General features: G+C 23.2%; 4 protein-coding genes across 5 annotated transcripts; 1 reads left to right on the plus strand and 3 right to left on the minus strand.

Annotated features, from left to right (window-relative positions):
* Positions 1 to 845: 845 nt before the first annotated feature.
* LOC113554445 lies at positions 846 to 2,365 on the minus strand. Of its 2 annotated transcripts, XM_026958310.1 has the most exons (5): positions 2,228 to 2,365; positions 2,030 to 2,129; positions 1,425 to 1,874; positions 1,236 to 1,360; positions 846 to 1,157 (listed from the first exon to the last, which is right to left on the minus strand). In XM_026958310.1, exons 2-5 carry the CDS (start codon positions 2,084 to 2,086, stop codon positions 998 to 1,000), a joined length of 792 nt encoding a protein of 263 aa, XP_026814111.1. In that variant the 5' UTR covers positions 2,087 to 2,129; positions 2,228 to 2,365; the 3' UTR covers positions 846 to 997. The 2 variants fall into 2 exon arrangements, with proteins under 2 accessions (XP_026814111.1, XP_026814110.1); XM_026958309.1 differs by lacking the exon at positions 2,228 to 2,365 and having other exon boundaries at positions 2,030 to 2,217.
* A 407-nt stretch (positions 2,366 to 2,772) lies between these two features.
* Positions 2,773 to 5,122, plus strand: LOC113554011 (biogenesis of lysosome-related organelles complex 1 subunit 2). The gene is made up of 5 exons (XM_026957648.1): positions 2,773 to 2,928; positions 3,117 to 3,277; positions 4,403 to 4,533; positions 4,606 to 4,717; positions 4,893 to 5,122. Exons 2-5 carry the CDS (start codon positions 3,220 to 3,222, stop codon positions 5,030 to 5,032), a joined length of 441 nt encoding a protein of 146 aa, XP_026813449.1. The 5' UTR covers positions 2,773 to 2,928; positions 3,117 to 3,219; the 3' UTR covers positions 5,033 to 5,122.
* An 836-nt stretch (positions 5,123 to 5,958) lies between these two features.
* LOC113552352 (membrane-associated guanylate kinase, WW and PDZ domain-containing protein 3-like) lies at positions 5,959 to 11,510 on the minus strand. Its single transcript, XM_026955210.1, has 10 exons — positions 11,186 to 11,510; positions 10,960 to 11,111; positions 10,114 to 10,235; positions 9,943 to 10,048; positions 9,658 to 9,880; positions 9,210 to 9,479; positions 8,430 to 9,004; positions 6,433 to 6,586; positions 6,316 to 6,363; positions 5,959 to 6,099 (listed from the first exon to the last, which is right to left on the minus strand). The coding sequence occupies exons 1-10, from the start codon at positions 11,282 to 11,284 to the stop codon at positions 6,061 to 6,063; spliced, it is 1,788 nt and encodes a 595-aa protein (XP_026811011.1). The 5' UTR covers positions 11,285 to 11,510; the 3' UTR covers positions 5,959 to 6,060.
* A 3,759-nt stretch (positions 11,511 to 15,269) lies between these two features.
* Positions 15,270 to 17,319, minus strand: LOC113553522 (out at first protein). The gene is made up of 5 exons (XM_026956890.1): positions 17,224 to 17,319; positions 16,735 to 16,848; positions 16,502 to 16,636; positions 16,237 to 16,420; positions 15,270 to 15,607 (listed from the first exon to the last, which is right to left on the minus strand). Exons 1-5 carry the CDS (start codon positions 17,317 to 17,319, stop codon positions 15,321 to 15,323), a joined length of 816 nt encoding a protein of 271 aa, XP_026812691.1. The 3' UTR covers positions 15,270 to 15,320.
* Between the last annotated feature and the right edge of the window lie 218 nt (positions 17,320 to 17,537).

The following is a 17,537-nucleotide window of genomic DNA, read 5'->3' on the forward strand; positions in this document are numbered from 1 at the left end:
CCTATAGGGCCTTTTGTATTCGCCAATGGTGCAAAACCTAGGGGTCACCAATAATTTTACACCAAATGAAAAAGTTATATACTATGTATACTATTAAATCAATATATATAATACACTTACATAATATTGGTAGGAAGGGGGAAGGTTGTAGATCAAAAAAAGTTGAGCACCACTGGTATAGGCTTTATTAATATTTTTATTAACTTATTAATCAATACTGACTTACCATAAAACTGTATAAATATTTATATGATATACCCTGGATTTGTCTAAATATTTCAAAAATGTTATTGTAAAAAGTTTGAAGCTTCGAATTCCAACAAATAATACTTTTTAATTACAATAAAAATAACTAAAACAGTTTTATTTTTTATATCAAATTATGTCTATAAAATATAATAATATAATATCAGTAATAACACTTATTACATGCATTTATACTAATCGATATCATACAGTACAGATTTATAATTTAATTATTAATTTATTCTTATTTATACAGTTTATAGTGAATTCCTTTTTTATGTTTTGCTATGGAGAATTTTAAATTTTGAGTTGAGACTGAAAAACTTGAGTGATGAGCAAAGAAGTTTCCCCAATTGACAGTATATAATTTACTGCTATTTAAAGGATGTACATTAAATAATTATTAAGTTACATCAGTATATTTTTTTACTTAACTAGTTACTTTAGTGTACTGTAAACTTATTATAAACAAATTTATCAAATTATTGTTAACAAATGTGTAAGTAAATAACTAATTCATTTTTATTTTTTTGTTTGTTTCAAAAACTAGTTTTAAGATACAAAAAAATAAATATTTTATTACTTTAAGTATCCATTTATATACCAAGTATAAAAAAAATAAAATTTTAATTAATTAATATCACATTTAGTTGTTCTAATTAATTTAACTTTACCAAGTTAATTTTACCCTAACTTTTTCTATCATTAATCCCATTTCTCCACTTTCCCTTTCCCTGGTTGACCTTTTTAACTAAACAAACTTTATATTACGCTGTTTATTACAGTAAACATTCTTTATAAAAATGTTTGTAATTGGTTTTCTGTTATTCTTTTTTTTACGTATTCCTTGAATATCCATATTAAATTTCCTTTCTTTAGAGCATTCGACATAACATTGATCAGATTTTGTACTGAATAATATAATTTAAAAGTTAAAAGAATCAATAATTTAACATTTAAAAAAGAATTAACAATTTTAAAAATTATACCAATTATCAATTCCAGTTTCGGTGCACACTTTAATATCATCAACAGTTTTTAGAATATTCTTAATATCGTCAATACATGTAACCAGTGTCTGTGTTATGCTTACTTGATTATTTTTAATAAATACCTAAAATATATTATAATATATTATTCATTGATAATAATTTTAGTTTAAATGTTAAATGTCATACCTTTAAATTTAGGTCATTACTTGAAATTATAATTTTTTTTATTAGTTCATAATTAGAATCTAAATAACCTAATAACAATGAACTATGTGCACAACAAAAAAACCATTCAGTTGGTAAATTCATATTTTTTAATGCATCTTTTAAATTATTATAAGTTTCAGTTATATTATCAATTGTACTTGAATCATTATTCAGCTTAGTTTTTTTAATCGGTTCAATAATGGTTATATTCTGTGGTAAATCTGAAAATATTGATGGAACCGCATTTTTTTTTAATGATAATCTACCCCTTTCTATCCGATTAATTGACCCATCGGGCATCTTAGTTTCAAAATATCTAGATATATAAGCTTCATCAAAATGTTTTTCACATACACTATCAATCCCAGGACGTAATTCTCTATCAGTTCGTTGAATTGCTTTAGACCATTTCTCCAGAAGAAGTACATCCTATACCATAATAATATATTTAAATTTTAAAATGTATAAATAGAATTAATAATTAAAATACAAAATATATTTATAAATTATGTAGGTGGTAGGTAAAAGTGTAAGCATAAGTAGCTACTATTAAAATAAATATAATTTAGATTTTAGTATCTTACCTTCGGTGCTTTAAACATTGTTTTATGTTTTATTCCAAGTAATTTGTTTTTTTTCATTTGAGATTTGTAACCCTCATGACAATGAGGAACAAAACAATTTCTGGACATTATACAACAAATGTTTAAAATATAATTATATATAATTCTTATTAGTTCAAGACTCAAGTTCCTAATTTTATTTGAATGCGTAATAATTACCCGACAATTATTGTTTCTTATTGTAATATATGTCTTACTATCTTAGTCCATAGTACTACATACTCCACATAAATATGTAATATTATTATAATATAATTAATATCATGAACGGCATGAACTATTAATACCTACTTCAATTTTTAATTTTAATAATAATTGTGGATAGTAATAACTGATAAATGATAACACTTATTCAACATATTATTATTCTACGAATTATCATCACAATGCACAAATAAATAGAATAATATATATATATATATATATATATATATATATATATATATATTCTAAATATTTATGTCACAATGTAAATATATTTTTTGTACATAGTGATATAATATTATGTAAAAATATTTAATACATATCTCAAACCGTAGAAGATTCTAAAATCTATTTTAATTCTAATTTTCTAAGGCCGTGATGATACATAGAATATCACTATGTGATGATAGATTAATAGCACAGAATAGATTATTAATTACAATTTTTTAATTTAATCTATTCTGTGATAATGGTATTACGATATTATTATCATTTTTAGCCATAGTACTGTGATACGAATAAAATACATTAAACTTCAGATTTACCTTTTTTGAGGTTTCTGAATAGTCTAAATCTTAATTTATAAGTTCAAATATAATATTCTAATTGGTACAAATTATAAACTAATGCTATTACACAATTTAAAAAGTTAAAAAGTAATTCTAAAAATTCATATTTTAATTTTATTTAAACTTTAATGACTATGTTATATCATATTATTATTACATTATAGAAAATACTCTAAATAACATTAATAATGCTACATATCACAAAAACATTTATTTAATTTTTAGTTCAGGCATATTTATGGTTTGATTGAGATATAAAAATTTATTATTTACAGTTCTCGTGCGTGATAATAAGAAAAAAAACATTTGTGGTCCAACAGATTAAAAGTTTAATACTTACCTAACTAGTTAAGTAATAAATTTAAAAAAAAAAAAACTATGTCTGAGGAAGACAAAATTGAAGACTTTGCATATGTTGAAGAATCTCCCAAAAGAGGTGAAAAAAGTATTATTTAATAAACTGGTATAATTTCTTTTATGTACTTAGCTGCTATAATGAATTTATTCTAATAATTTTTAAACATTGCTTTAAATATAAAAAATAAATACTGTTTAAAAATATTTAATTTTATGATTATGTATATAAATTAATTAGTGATACATAAGTTATATTTTAGCACAATACTCTTAATATAAATAAAACATCCACTGGTTTTGATATTCATCTAATACGAAATAATTATTAAAAAATGTTTATAAATGTTAATATATAAAGAGAGCTTTCTTATTAAATGTCAAAGGATTTAAAATTATAATTATGAATTTTTCATACCTATTTTGTCATATTTAATTATGAATATACTAGGTAATTATTTTACTTGAAATTCAGTTTGTAGTTTATGACTTAAGAGTTTAAAAGTATTTAATGTTTGGGAAATTGAATGGAGTGATACAAAGAAATCCCGCAAAATGTTGATCTACTACTCCATTCACATTAATTTTAAATATTTATTATTTATGACTTATAAACTACTCGTTACAATTTCAATTTTAATGTATTGAATACTTCAAAAAATATTGTGCTTTAGAATATAAAATTAAAAATATAATTTTATTTAAAAAAAAATTTTGTTTTATTTTGACTGAAAATTATGTAAAAAGAAATAAAGTAGTCATCCTGTATAAATTAAACATTAATTTATGACTTATACATTAATTACTTTATTGAATTTGTTACTGTTAATGCCAAATGTACAAACTATTAACTTAAGAATTAAAATTGTTGGTACATAACATGCACCAAAGAAATATTTCCACTAAAAATAATGAAACAATTAAAGAAAGTGTTATCGTGGATAGTTTAGATGTATATTTGGTATTCCAAAAAAACATACTCAAAATTCACTCTAATTGAATTATTTTGCAGTAAAATTGGTATTTTATGGATAGAATAATATTGTGTTATGTTCAATTTTTATAATTCAATAAATTCCTGATATATTATATGATCTCTAAATAATTGTACCATACTACCATCAAAATAAATAACATATAATTATTTATTTATTATTTATTGTAATTAATTTATGAAACCAAGTTTAAAATTATCTATTATTTTTAGGACCAACTCTTTCGACTAGCACTAGTAGTTTTGAACGCAATGATCCTCATGATCCTAATTTAAGCTTATTATCCACTAAAATGTTTGAAAAAACATCTGAATATTTGATGGGGGAACTTAATATTACTGAGGTTGGTATATGATATTTGTTGTTAAAAAAAAATAATGTATGTCTAATGAAATTTTATATTTGTTACATATAGGAGGATTATAAGTTATTGGAAACAATGAATAAAGTAACTATGCAAAAATATGCATCTTATAGACAAATTGCTTCAGATGTTGGCAAACAAATTATTGAACTAAATGAAAAATGTAATGTATATAGTATTTTTATTACATTTTTAAAAAATGCTTCTAACTTTCATTATCATTCCATCTTCTCATGATCACTTATAATTTTTTCTTGTATTTATCTGTTACAAATAAATGCTTCTACTTAATTCCTATTCACTTACGTGTTGTTTTTATTTATTTTTATTTTATCTAGATAAATCGTTAGAACCATATCTTTCACAAATTGACCAAATCGAAGATAGTGTTTCAAAGCTAGAACAAGCAGCGTTTAAGTTGGATGCATATGCCAAGAGGTTGGAAGCAAAATATAAAAGTTTAGAAAAACGACAATAATTTTAATCATATATTTAATTTTTTTTTATCCTGTGATAAGTTATGCATAATTATATAGAATAATAAATAAATACATCTATTATTTATTTCTATGGTTTTTGACAATTTTTTTTTTTTCATAATTTTAAATTGTTTTATTATAATTAAACTAGATTAATGATTGTAATATAATTAATTAATACTATATAAGTTTTGATTAAATTTATTTGTTGGTGCATTTTGTAGTACCATGGTTTATTACTTTATAATTATAAGTTATATTTTAAATTTTTAACCAAGCAAAATTTTCATCTACTGAACTAATTTGTTAATTTTGTTTCATTCCTGGGTTAGGTATTTTATTTTATATTTTTATACATTAATATAAAATATTTATAAGTAATTAAAGTTTTATAAGTTTATAATAGTTTAATAGCTCATCTTCGTAATATATATTTGAACTTAATTCAAATTAAAACTATTTTTCATTATTAAAGAATTTAAGCTTAAATAAGTTCATAATTAAAAACTAATTATTAATAAATATTTAGTAATGAATCTATTAGTTTTTAAGTATTTGACATAGTCAGATAAAGTATTAAAAATTAGAATTGCTAAAAATTGGTACTATATTCTTTGTTCTTATTATTTGTTATAATCATTGATTTCAAGCCAATTTAAAACATTTCACACATAACTTGGCACTATAAAAACAGTATTTCGTTAGATACCTGTTAAAAATTAAAAATCAATATTTTACTTTTAGACTTTTTACAGTTCTAACATAATATAGGTAGGTATCTACAAAAATAATAAGATCAAACATTTAAGAATTAATTAACATTAAATTATTAATATATTAAAAAATATGATTTAAACCTAATACAATTAAAAGGTTTAGGTACATAATGTGATATTTTAACATTTTTTATAATAATTCCTAAAATTTTGAATATAGGCATAACGAATAATAAATTAACTTATACTAAATACAATTTTAAGATGGAATACTACTTTGGATTAAAAAAAAAAAAAAAAATAGTTTACATCTAATGACCATATTGATTATCTGTTTCAAAATCTGGAACCTAAAAATCAAAATAAGTAATTAAACGCTTAAACCCAGAATTAGAACTATACATAATATTCTCAGTAACAAACACTAAAAGAACATATAATTTTTCCCGCTTAATTTACAGTAATAGGTAACCTTAAAAATGCATTATAAATAGTAATATTTAATAAGTATAAAGTAATAGTAATTATAGATAGTAATTAGGTAAATTTAGTTATTAGTTACTTACCGTAGTAGGTTGTGGGAGTGTAGCTAAGTAGAATTGTCTTGCATCGATCTAAATACACATAATTACAAGTTATTAATATTATTTAAAAGGAAGAAATTGTGAAAATATTCATATTACTGGTTTATGGTAGTAGAAATCTTCTTCAGCTGCAACTACTTCAGGCCTATTTTCAATACCCCCAGTATTTTTTCTCTCGATATTATGTACTAATTTGTATACCGCTGAATTAGACAAGTCAAATTTTGGTGGTTCATACTTTCTAAAATTTACCCTACAAATCAAGATACGCATTAATATTAAGAAAAATTTTCTTTTTTATTAATTTATTAAGTTAATATAGATATACTTACATCAACATAAAGAACAAAATAATCAATAATATTTTGTCATAAATTAGATAGGTAATACTATGGTACCTACATTATTTAAAAATATATTTATATCATATTCTGCCATGCAACACCCGTTAAGCATACCAAACAGAAAAAAATTAAGGAACTAAAATAATATTCTATTTCATTTAAAATACTAAATAGGATAGCATTTAATAAATTATCCAATTTACAAAATGTTAAGGATTAGTTTATTCAAATTAAAAATGTTAGGTATTATTAACATAAGAAGAAAAAAATTAAGTGGCGTAGCCAAGGGGGCTAAAGGCTTATATAACCACCACCATTGGCCGTATTTTTTATATTGTTTTGCAATATTTATAAATTTAAAAATGGAAATTGTCTTATAAATTTTAATTATTTAAAATAGTAAATACAACATCAACGTGCTTTTGATTTTCAATAATTCAAATTAAAAATATTTAGCTCCCCCCCATAAAAAATCCTGGCTACGCCTCAGGAAAAAAACTAAATAGTTGGATGAGTTATGTTTAAATCAATTTTTAAAAAACATGGAATTATTTTTTGAATACCTCCAACGAATAAAATTAGAGCATTCTCGGTGAAAATTAATCAAAATTCTCATATACGCAACCTGAGGGTACTATTTATTCAAATTAATTAATTCCATATTTTTAATGCTAATATGTTTGTGAACTGCGAAAATAAAATAAAATTTGAAAACAAAGAAACAAACGTATAAACACGTACCTACTCTTAAGATCTAATCCAACAGACTGGAAACAGTCTCATTACCTTTATCATGACTGTGTCCGTATGTCGAATGTTTGGAATTAGGGAATTTTCCAATTTACCAAATATAAAATCAAAACTCAAGACACAGGTAATGATATATATTATGATAGATTGATAGATAACAAATATATATGTGAGTATAAATTGTAAGTACACAATAAGTAGTCGATAAAGTGCTTCGATTTTTAACTTTGACTTTTGAGGGTGGTTTTAGATAGGTATTAAATTAGATTTAGTTTGTACTTTGGAAATGTCAAAATTAAAAACTGAGTATTTTTTTTATATATATGTAATCTATAACAAAAACGTGAATTTTTACACTAAAACCAGATTTTATAACTAAATTGATTTCTTTATTTTATTATAACTCAATAACAAATAACCACAGAAACTTAAAATTTTCACTGTGTGTTTATATTATTATTTTCTATGTATAATATTATAATGATATCATTTTCAAAATATTTTTATGAATTATTTAATATTCAATTTTTTAAAGCTATTTATAGATAATTGAAATAATTGATTTTTTTTTTTATAAATGTCAATAAAAATGTATAAATAGGTAAAAATGTTTTAAAATTTAATAGATACAAGGTTTCTAATAAATGGTTCATTTCCCAATCAAAAATTTACAATTTACAATATTTTTATAACAATTTAAATTTTAAATTTTGTCAATATTCCTGAAAATCAGAAAATCTGGAAAAATACAAGTAATTAAAAATAAAAAATAAATTCTGTTTATACCTAAGATTTGAAAATTGAATACAGGTTTTTTAACCAATAATATATAAAGATTATATAAGAATACCTACATCATATTATACCTTTTATACTTAACTATTTTAATATATTAATATGCTAAGACCAAAAGATATGTCATTCTACATAAGGAAATAGGTAGGTAGGTAGGTATCTATGTCTAAATATATAAATCGTAGATTTTAAAAATTCAATTTTTACCCCAATGTAGAACCGACTAAAACTTCAGCTTGTGATATCAATGTTTCAGCAATAAATTTTTCATTGTAAGCATCTTTGGGACATCTCCATTTGCGACCACCTGGTAATACAATAGGTCTTGGTAATGGCGTAAGAGGGTACATTGGCCTACCACTGGGTTCTCTATCTTCGGTTTCTTCATCAGAATGGTCTTCAGATATTCCATTAGATTCCAATTCTTGCACATCTTCAAATTTTTCATCAACTGGCTCAAACACTTCATCATCATATGTCTCTTGTGACCCGTCATCAATATTTTCTTGTTCGATTGAACTTTCTTTTTGTTCTTCTTCATTATTAATGTTTTTAATTTGGTTATTTTCAGATATTTCATTTGATTGAATTTTATGTGAGAGTATATCTGAAAGTTGTTTTTCTAACAATGAAATATGATTTTGTATCTGTAGTGGTAATTCTCGAATAGCAGATAATTGATTTTGAATATTTAATATACTCTTTTCAAATATATTTTCAGGCTCTTTGTTCACTTCACTAATTTTTGATTCAAAAGTTTCTTCAATTTTCTCAATTAAATCCTAAAAGATAAAGACATACATTTTAAATTAGAACAAATTATTACATTAGCATTAAAAGTTATTAATCAATGAATACCTACTTTATTTTAAATCATATGTTTGCAAATTTAAATTACCTAATTAGTGAAATTAAAGTACTTAACATTTTTGGGTATAAGTAACTATAGGTACTCATTTATTAAAATGCATAAATTGTTATATCTACCTCATTTGTATTAATATTTTCTATTTTTTCTTGGTCAATCTCATATTGAGGCTCTTCCTCTCTTTCAATTTCGACTTTAATGCTTTTGTCCAAACTCTCTTCATGATCTTCTACGTTATGATCGCTATCATATTTTTCTTTTTCTGTTATTGTATCAGTAGATACAATACAATCTTCTATATCACTTAATTTACATTTACAATTAGTACATACTTGTTCACAAGTGTTTGATTTATTTTCCTCAACAAGCTGATTTTCAGATTCATTTATCTAGATTTCAGAAATATATTAATTTTAGTATAATAGCCATAATAGTCAGCACCTATGTTATATGTGTACCTCAATAGTTTATATGTCTATGTATATAATATATATTTAATATTACTTTAATGTTTACTAATTTATAGATAGAGTATATAAGAATGTATTATTTTAATATATATTTCACCTCCTCTTCAATTTGTTTTACTTCTTCAGGTTTTTTTTTCTCTGGTGGTCTGATTTTAGGCCTATTTGGTGGCGTCAAGAATGTTGAAAACCTTTTTGTTGGACACCTTTTTAATTGTTCTTCCTCTGATTTTTGGTCAAAAATTTGCTCTTCTTGTAATGTTTGAAATACCAGTGAATTTTTAATAAAATCACATTTTGGCACAAAACGTTTAAAATTGACACTATCAAAATTTAAAATATGTTAATTTTAATTAAATATAAACATTATACATTTACTATTTACCCTATAACATTTTTCCCATTATTTTCAATAACTTCAGCACTTTCTAATAATTTTTCAGCTATTTCTTCCTCAGTCATTTCATGAACACTATCGTATGATTCTGATACTGTAACATATAATTATTATATAAATATTATAAATTTAAATTATGGAGTTACAGCTTGAACTTGCCTGATACTACATTGTCTCTATGCTCATACTCAGTTAAACTTCCAATAGAAGATGTTGCACGTTCAATGACTGAAGGTGTGTGTAATCCTCTAGTCGGCGTAATTGCTGGTACAGGACTTCCTCTGTAAATGAAAATAGAACTTTAATTTTATGATAAAAAAAGTAATTACATATAGTTACTTATTTTAATAATTAAATTTGGTTGTTTTACGTTTAATTTAAAAAATTATACAATCTAAACATCAAGATACAATAAACATATATTACTTAACAATCCTAATAGAGTAGGCGAGTAGGTAGGTAAGAACATATATATAAAAGTAAGATTCATTTAGAAAAATTAGCCACCCACTTCAGTTATTTAAACTATGATATAAAATGAAAAATGATTCGATTTTCAACTTTGAAAATGGTTTGAATAGAAAATTGAATATATGATATATATATATAGTTGGAAATGTATAGAAGCCAAAATTAAAAATTCCTAGAGTTTTACAAAATAAACGGAAAAACGAGAATTTTTTACAAATCCAGTTACACAAAATTACTGTACATTATTTAGTGGATAATGCTTTTAAAAATTTGTATATACCGACTTAATTTAACAATTTAAATATATAATAGAAAATGGGAGAGTTCTTGTAAAAAATACAGAAGTTTGTATTTTCACAAGACATTCTTTATAAATATGTAGTATAAAAAAATCTAAAGAATTTGAAAACATGCAGGTCTTTAAGTATTTGTATTTAAAATCTTAAAAAACTATTTATTATATACTATATTATATCTTGTGTTTTATGATACAATATATCATCGTTTGTGTTTAAAATAAGTATATTTACTTACCGCAAAATCGACAAAGTTATAGTATTCCCAGCTTCTAAAATACATTGTTGAGCTTCGCTATGAGTTATTTGTGCTGTGTTATCTCCATTTATTTCAATAATCATATCTCCAACACACATGCCAGCTTCCTCGGCTAAGCTACCTCCAGTCACCTATTTTAACAGTTATTAATAATAATTAGAAAATTGTCTTTCCCGATAAGCTTTATTTTCAATTTAAGACTTACTCGAACGACAGTAAGAGGAATTCCAAAATCATGGCCTCCTGTCAGTCGAAATCCCCAAGGTGTGTCGTCGTATCGATGAAGTTCGATGTCTTCGCACATTTTATAATAATATGAATTTAATTTAAGAAAATTATTTATCAACGTATAGGTAATTTATATGACAGTCAAGCGAATTCTATAAATTGATTTACATAACTTCAAGTTCATCGTAAAATATCTTTCAGCCATGCGTTCGATTTGTATTCTAGCTGTACCTATATTGACGATCCACTTAGGATACTCTAATCTCAGAATACCTCTTGGCTTTTAGCCATTAATACCTGACATTCTAATTGTACATTTAACTCAAGATATCATGACGTACGTATAGTGTTCGAGTAAAATTGGCACATCCTGAATATCGTGAACTCATAATATAATTTATTATAATATATATGAGCTATTGTACATAAGTACCTATCTATCTATATATTTATAACATATTTACAAATTATATTTTTTTATATACTAGTCACTTAACTAATTCTGACTATTAAAAATCAATTTATTTTTATTTTTACTAAAATTTTCATATATTTTAGGTAATGTTTACAATTATACCCTAATCCTATAATTTATAAAAGATTAAAAACCCTAAAATTATATACATCGATGAACCTTTAGATAGGTAATTGAAATATGTTGTACTTGGATACTTAGTTTACCTTATTGAAATTAACCGTATTTGATAAACTGTAACTTATTTATTACACTGTATAACTAATAACTATATAAAAGTGTAATAATATGGAGTGTAACAAGAGGTACCATAAAACATGTTTTTAAATAAATATATTATTTTAAATATTGTTAAAATTGTTGTTAAGAATATTTATAGAAGAGTGCTTGTTTAAGAGTGATAAAAAAAACATGCAATTATAATATTTAAAAATACTATAAGACAAAATGTTTTATACCACAATAGCTAAGTAAGTAATATAAAATAAACATCTTATCATGTAAAATTATTATTATAAAATCTAAATATAGTGAGTTTGTGTGTATGCCAAATGACCTAAAACTAATTACGAATATACAATGACTATTTGATTAATGTTATTGCAATGACACAAATTGAATGTTTTGTAAACATCTATCCAAATTAAATAGCTCAATCTAAAATTCACTGTATAGGTATATTATACATATCAATTACCTACGTTGAAGTTCATATTTAATAAGTCTTATAATTTCACAGCTAAACGAACTGTTTATTAAGCTACTTAATTTTGGCCTATGCCCTATGAATATTTTGGTATCACAAAAAAATAACCCCATATTTAAGAAAACAATTATGAAATATTAACATTATATATAATTTTATTTTTTACATGATGTTATTGTCATTGTAATATAAATTTATTATGATTAAAAAATTGAATATTTTTATTTCATACATAGAATTTAATACATAGATTATTTTTTACGGATTTGTTTTTTCGAGGATTAAATTTCTGGGGTTATTTATTAGGTTCCTAATAAAGTAATAATAAGACTAATAATAAATAATAAATTAATAAGTACATATAAATTATAGATATTTTTATTAGTTATTGATATAAATTTATTGAGCTAATGTACCATAAATACACAAATATATATATATATATATATGGATCACGATTGTGGTACCTATACACCCATTGACTACTATTACTGGTAATTGGTATATGTATATTGTATTCAGTTTCGGCCTACAGTTATTGATGCCCGGTGCAGAATTATTTAGGGCACCAAATAATTTGATAAAAATTAATAAAGCTAATGATAGAAATTTAAATGTTAACAGTGGCGGATTAACGACACTGATGTATACATATATAATTATATAAGAAAACTAGATTTTATTTTGTAAATTTTGAATTTTAGGTCCACTTATAATATAATACATTTGTTTTTATAAAAATAAAAATAATACATTTGAAATACATATTATTTTTTAGGAACTCCCACAGAAAAATTTTGAGAATCAGCTACTGAATGTTAATGTAAACTAATAAAAATCAACATTTATTCTTATAAAAAACATAAATTGATTTATTATTTGAAAAATAAATAGATATTACATAATTTAATACATACAATTATAAAAACCTTTTTTAATAGCTTTTTTTGCTGTAAACACATCAATTGTATCAATTTAGCGTCGTATAGTATATACTGTATAGCATAAAGAATCGGAAATATTATGTTCGATGCTAATTAGAGCTAGGTCAAATAACTTGTGCTGTGATAGAGTACTTCTCAAATAATTTTTAATTATTTTTAGCTTGACAAATGTATTACAGACTTTGAAGTTTCTATTTACTGTATTTGTATAATTGTAACTCTTTATTATTTTATTATATTTTGTGGTAGCTGGAAGGTAAAGGTAATATATTAACGTCGATCATACGTGTATTATTGGGGTCAGCAAATAATTATTTAAAGATATCTCATTATTTTTATAATTTTTCCGAGTATTTATTATAAATACAATAATTTCTTCTTGCTCTTTATGAGTCTTTTTAATATTTTGTTGTTTTATATCATATATTTTTAAATAAGAACCATTTTGAATATCCAATAAAATATGTATAACTGGTAAGTAGATGGATGAGATGTATAAAACTGAGCGTTATAAACTTATAGTAGCTATGGAAAAATTCTTGTCAATTGGTTGTGCTTGCTTCTGTTGAAGGTTCAGCTGCCTATACAATTAATAGAAAAGCGGCATCAGATGATATATAAGTATCTAATTGTAATCTAACTCAAAACTATGATTTTGTGCTAAAAAGTTAGAAACTTATTAGTTAGAACTTTTTTGTTTATGACGCGTTAGTGTGGTGTATTATTATTTTTTTTTAATATTGGTAGAATTTTTGAATTAAATATTTATGTTTATTCAAAGAAAAAATGTAAAAGATGCGCAATCCTGTCGTATTTTCTGAAATATAAAAAGGTAAAAAGTGCGCAATCGTGTTACGCCCAAGTGCGGTCGCAGTGATCGCACCCCAGACCAGTCCGACACTGCATACATTACTAAAATGTTAAATATTTTTATTGAGACAAATAACAACATTTAGGTACTTATAACCTTTTCAACTAAAAACCTATATATATTTTCTAAGTTACCAAAAAGTACTTAAGAAGATATCCGATTTTTGACCTTTTTAAGTCTTATTAAGTTCAAATGCGTTTAATTAACGTCGATAATACTATACGTATTATTTTGTTGTTGTATAAGTATAATAGTTAGTCAAACTTAAATCAATTTAAGTGTAATACACAAATAAATTAGGTTTAAAATACGTTGATGCATATTCGTATATTTTCGGTGGAAAAAATGTGTTTAATTAACGTCGATAATATGTGTTTTTTTGTGTATAAGTATAATAGATGTCTGAACTTAAATCAATTTATGTGTAAGAAATAAGAATAAATTAGGTTTAAAATACGTTGGTGCTAAAAATGTAAAATTATTCAAAATATAAAGACACAATTTAATTTTCTAAACATTTGAAATTTAAATGTTGACACATTTTTCGATAAACTAATTGATTTGCAGTTGAAAATGTATAAAAAGTACAATTTTTATAATAAAGGTTGAAAATGTAATACAAAGTTCTCCGTAATTTAGTATACTGGAATTTTAAGAATATAAAACTTGGGGTGAAGTGTTTGATATAGACAGGCTGACAAGCATATATGATACATAACTTATAAGTGCCTAAATATTAGACATTTGCATTTGATCACAGAATTATCAGAATAAATTATTATGTTTCTAAATACTTAAATCAAGTATGATGTGATCTTACTTGTTGTCACATGGCTTGCTTTGGTGTCATATTACTTGCCATCTTTGTATCCACTATCCATACTAAATTCTAGTATTTGCTTGTCTTTTTTATAATATGATAGTTATATTAATAATTAAAAATAATTTTTATTGACATTCAAATAAAGTATGATTGTTTTGTTTTCAATTAAATTGTATATATTGATTATAAAAAGATTTAAATGCAAAATTTATTTATTTATTTATATACACTATACAGCAGAAAAGTTTAAATTACTTTATTAATACATGACAATAATACAATGGTACAATATGTTACTCAATTGTCAAACAATGCTGCTTGTGTTTAACACTGTACATAAAGTTCATAATTTTACCACAAGTTTGTATACCACACCGATAACTGTCAACTGCTGTTGATTTTTTACCAATATGATCTTTGCAAAATTTTAATGCACAAGGGTACCAAGGAATGCTAACTTTCATTGTACATAAACAGTGTGACCAGACTTTTCCTGTATCTCGACATAGTTTTAAATTAGAGTTTGGTGCTTTATAGTTAATATATTCAACAGCTTGTAACAAATTTCCCAAATACATGCCTAAATAAATAAAGCATAACAATTAGTAAAAATAAAATAAATTAAGAATCTTAGAATGGGTGTTAGCCAAAAAAGATAATTTTATATTTTGTATGAGTGTGGATATTTAGCTGAATGCTTAAATATAATTAAATATATTTTCTTAGAGTTTAAACTTTTATCAACAATGTATTATTAATTAAGAACCATTGTAAAATTATTTTCACCATTCAAAACTTTGAAAATTTAACCTTAATACTTAAATATGAGTTATTTATTTGGGAGCATGTTCTTTATTGTTGCATTGTAATCATTAATCAATTTGAACAAAGTATTTTTAAAAGTTCATAATATTTTAAGTTTAACTCCGCATTTCATAGTCAAATTTTTACAATGTACTAAGTGTTATTACCAACACATCAGGACAAAATTTTGGTAAAACATAAACATTCTTTTTTTTTTTTTAAGTTTATCATAAATATGCAGAGTTATATTTATAAATATTGCTTGGTATGCAAAAGCCTAGTTCAATTTTTCTAATATTTTTTAAAAAATAATTATTTTTACATATAAATATATAATAAATTTATATAATTTGTTTAAAATAAAAACAGTTGGATGTATAATTTATACTGTATAACTTTAGTTACCTGGTACAGTAGCCCATTTATCAATGTCAACTTTGCTAGTGAAAGTTGTATCTAGTGCTTCAGAACATAATGATCCAACATGTTGTGATATATAAATGCTATCTTTTAATTTAATTTTCATATCTATTGAAATATTAAATAAACCTTTATTATCTTCTGCAACTCGAATTGTACCTGGATTTTTCTAAAAAAAAAATATTTTGTTTGTAATATACGCATATATAGTAATTGACACAACTATAATAATATTTATTTATAAGACTACTTGTCTGAGTTTTGACATTGCATCTGGTGAAATAAATTCATTTGCTTGAACATGATTCACAAAACAAAGTATTTGATATGGCTTTTGACCACGTTCTTCTTCTCCAAGCAACAACACTTGTACTATTTGCACTTCCTAATACAAATTAATGCATCATTAATAAATGTACCTATCGCTCGTTCATTAATAAGGTACCTACAACAAACGTAATATTCATATAAAATTATTAATACCTTTGTAAAATCAATATGTTGTGTGATTAATGTAGAGTCAGGAAGTTGTAATTCAACTGTAATCGTATCATCTGTTATATTTGCATTTATAATTTCTTTTATAACGCCGCCGTCCTAATATGTATAATGTATAAGTTATAAATATAAGTACATATTATGTTAATTTCATAAATTAAAAGAAAATAATCAAAATAGATACAAATATTTTTTTTGAACAAGTGAGTATCTTGAATTTTATTACTATTATAATTTTTAAAAAGACTTTTATACAAAAATAATAATTTTTATTAAAAAGTGTGCGAGTATATTGATATAAACATTATTGCATTATTGATTATCAAGTATTTTTTAAATTTATATAACTAGAAAATGTATAATTTAAATTAAAGCATTAAATTCAAATTGTATTTTATATTTCATAAAAAATTAATGCATATTATATTATTATCTTTACTTTAAATTTATAGTAATTAATTTATTAAAAATTACCTGATCTTTTACGTTAACAACTAAACAAGAAAAATGACAACTATAAAATAAAATAATGTAAAAAATGTAAAAATATATTTTTAAAATATTGTTCATTTTTACACAAACTATTATATAATCATTGTTTATTTAATAAATGTTAAGCTAATTAAAAATCTAATAATTTATTCTAACATAATACCATACATTTATTTAATAAAGGCATTTTGAAAACACCAATTAAAAATTACGGTTTTTCAGATTTTTGACAAAAAACTTATTACATTGTATTGTCTCAAAATCTCAAATTCAAATTTTTCAGAAAAATTCATAAT

This window comes from Rhopalosiphum maidis, chromosome 2 (genome assembly GCF_003676215.2).
Source record: "Rhopalosiphum maidis isolate BTI-1 chromosome 2, ASM367621v3, whole genome shotgun sequence".
NCBI lineage: Eukaryota > Metazoa > Arthropoda > Insecta > Hemiptera > Aphididae > Rhopalosiphum > Rhopalosiphum maidis.

Coding starts and splice junctions, on each gene's coding strand:
- LOC113554445 (XM_026958309.1), bottom strand. CDS start 2,137: ATGTCCAGAAATTGTTTTGTTCCTCATTGTCATGAGGGTTACAAATCT. Junction 1,361..1,424: donor GTAATGACCTAAATTTAAAG/GTATGACATTTA, acceptor AATATATTTTAG/GTATTTATTAAAAATAATCA. Junction 1,158..1,235: donor GAAACTGGAATTGATAATTG/GTATAATTTTTA, acceptor TATATTATTCAG/TACAAAATCTGATCAATGTT.
- LOC113554011 (XM_026957648.1), top strand. CDS start 3,220: ATGTCTGAGGAAGACAAAATTGAAGACTTTGCATATGTTGAAGAATCT. Junction 3,278..4,402: donor TGAAGAATCTCCCAAAAGAG/GTGAAAAAAGTA, acceptor TATTATTTTTAG/GACCAACTCTTTCGACTAGC. Junction 4,718..4,892: donor TATTGAACTAAATGAAAAAT/GTAATGTATATA, acceptor TATTTTATCTAG/ATAAATCGTTAGAACCATAT.
- LOC113552352 (XM_026955210.1), bottom strand. CDS start 11,284: ATGTGCGAAGACATCGAACTTCATCGATACGACGACACACCTTGGGGA. Junction 6,587..8,429: donor TTAGTCGGTTCTACATTGGG/GTAAAAATTGAA, acceptor CTTGATTTGTAG/GGTAAATTTTAGAAAGTATG. Junction 6,364..6,432: donor ATTTCTACTACCATAAACCA/GTAATATGAATA, acceptor ATGTGTATTTAG/ATCGATGCAAGACAATTCTA.
- LOC113553522 (XM_026956890.1), bottom strand. CDS start 17,319: ATGAACAATATTTTAAAAATATATTTTTACATTTTTTACATTATTTTA. Junction 16,849..17,223: donor TTGTTAACGTAAAAGATCAG/GTAATTTTTAAT, acceptor TATACATATTAG/GACGGCGGCGTTATAAAAGA. Junction 16,421..16,501: donor CAATGTCAAAACTCAGACAA/GTAGTCTTATAA, acceptor TTTTTTTTTTAG/AAAAATCCAGGTACAATTCG.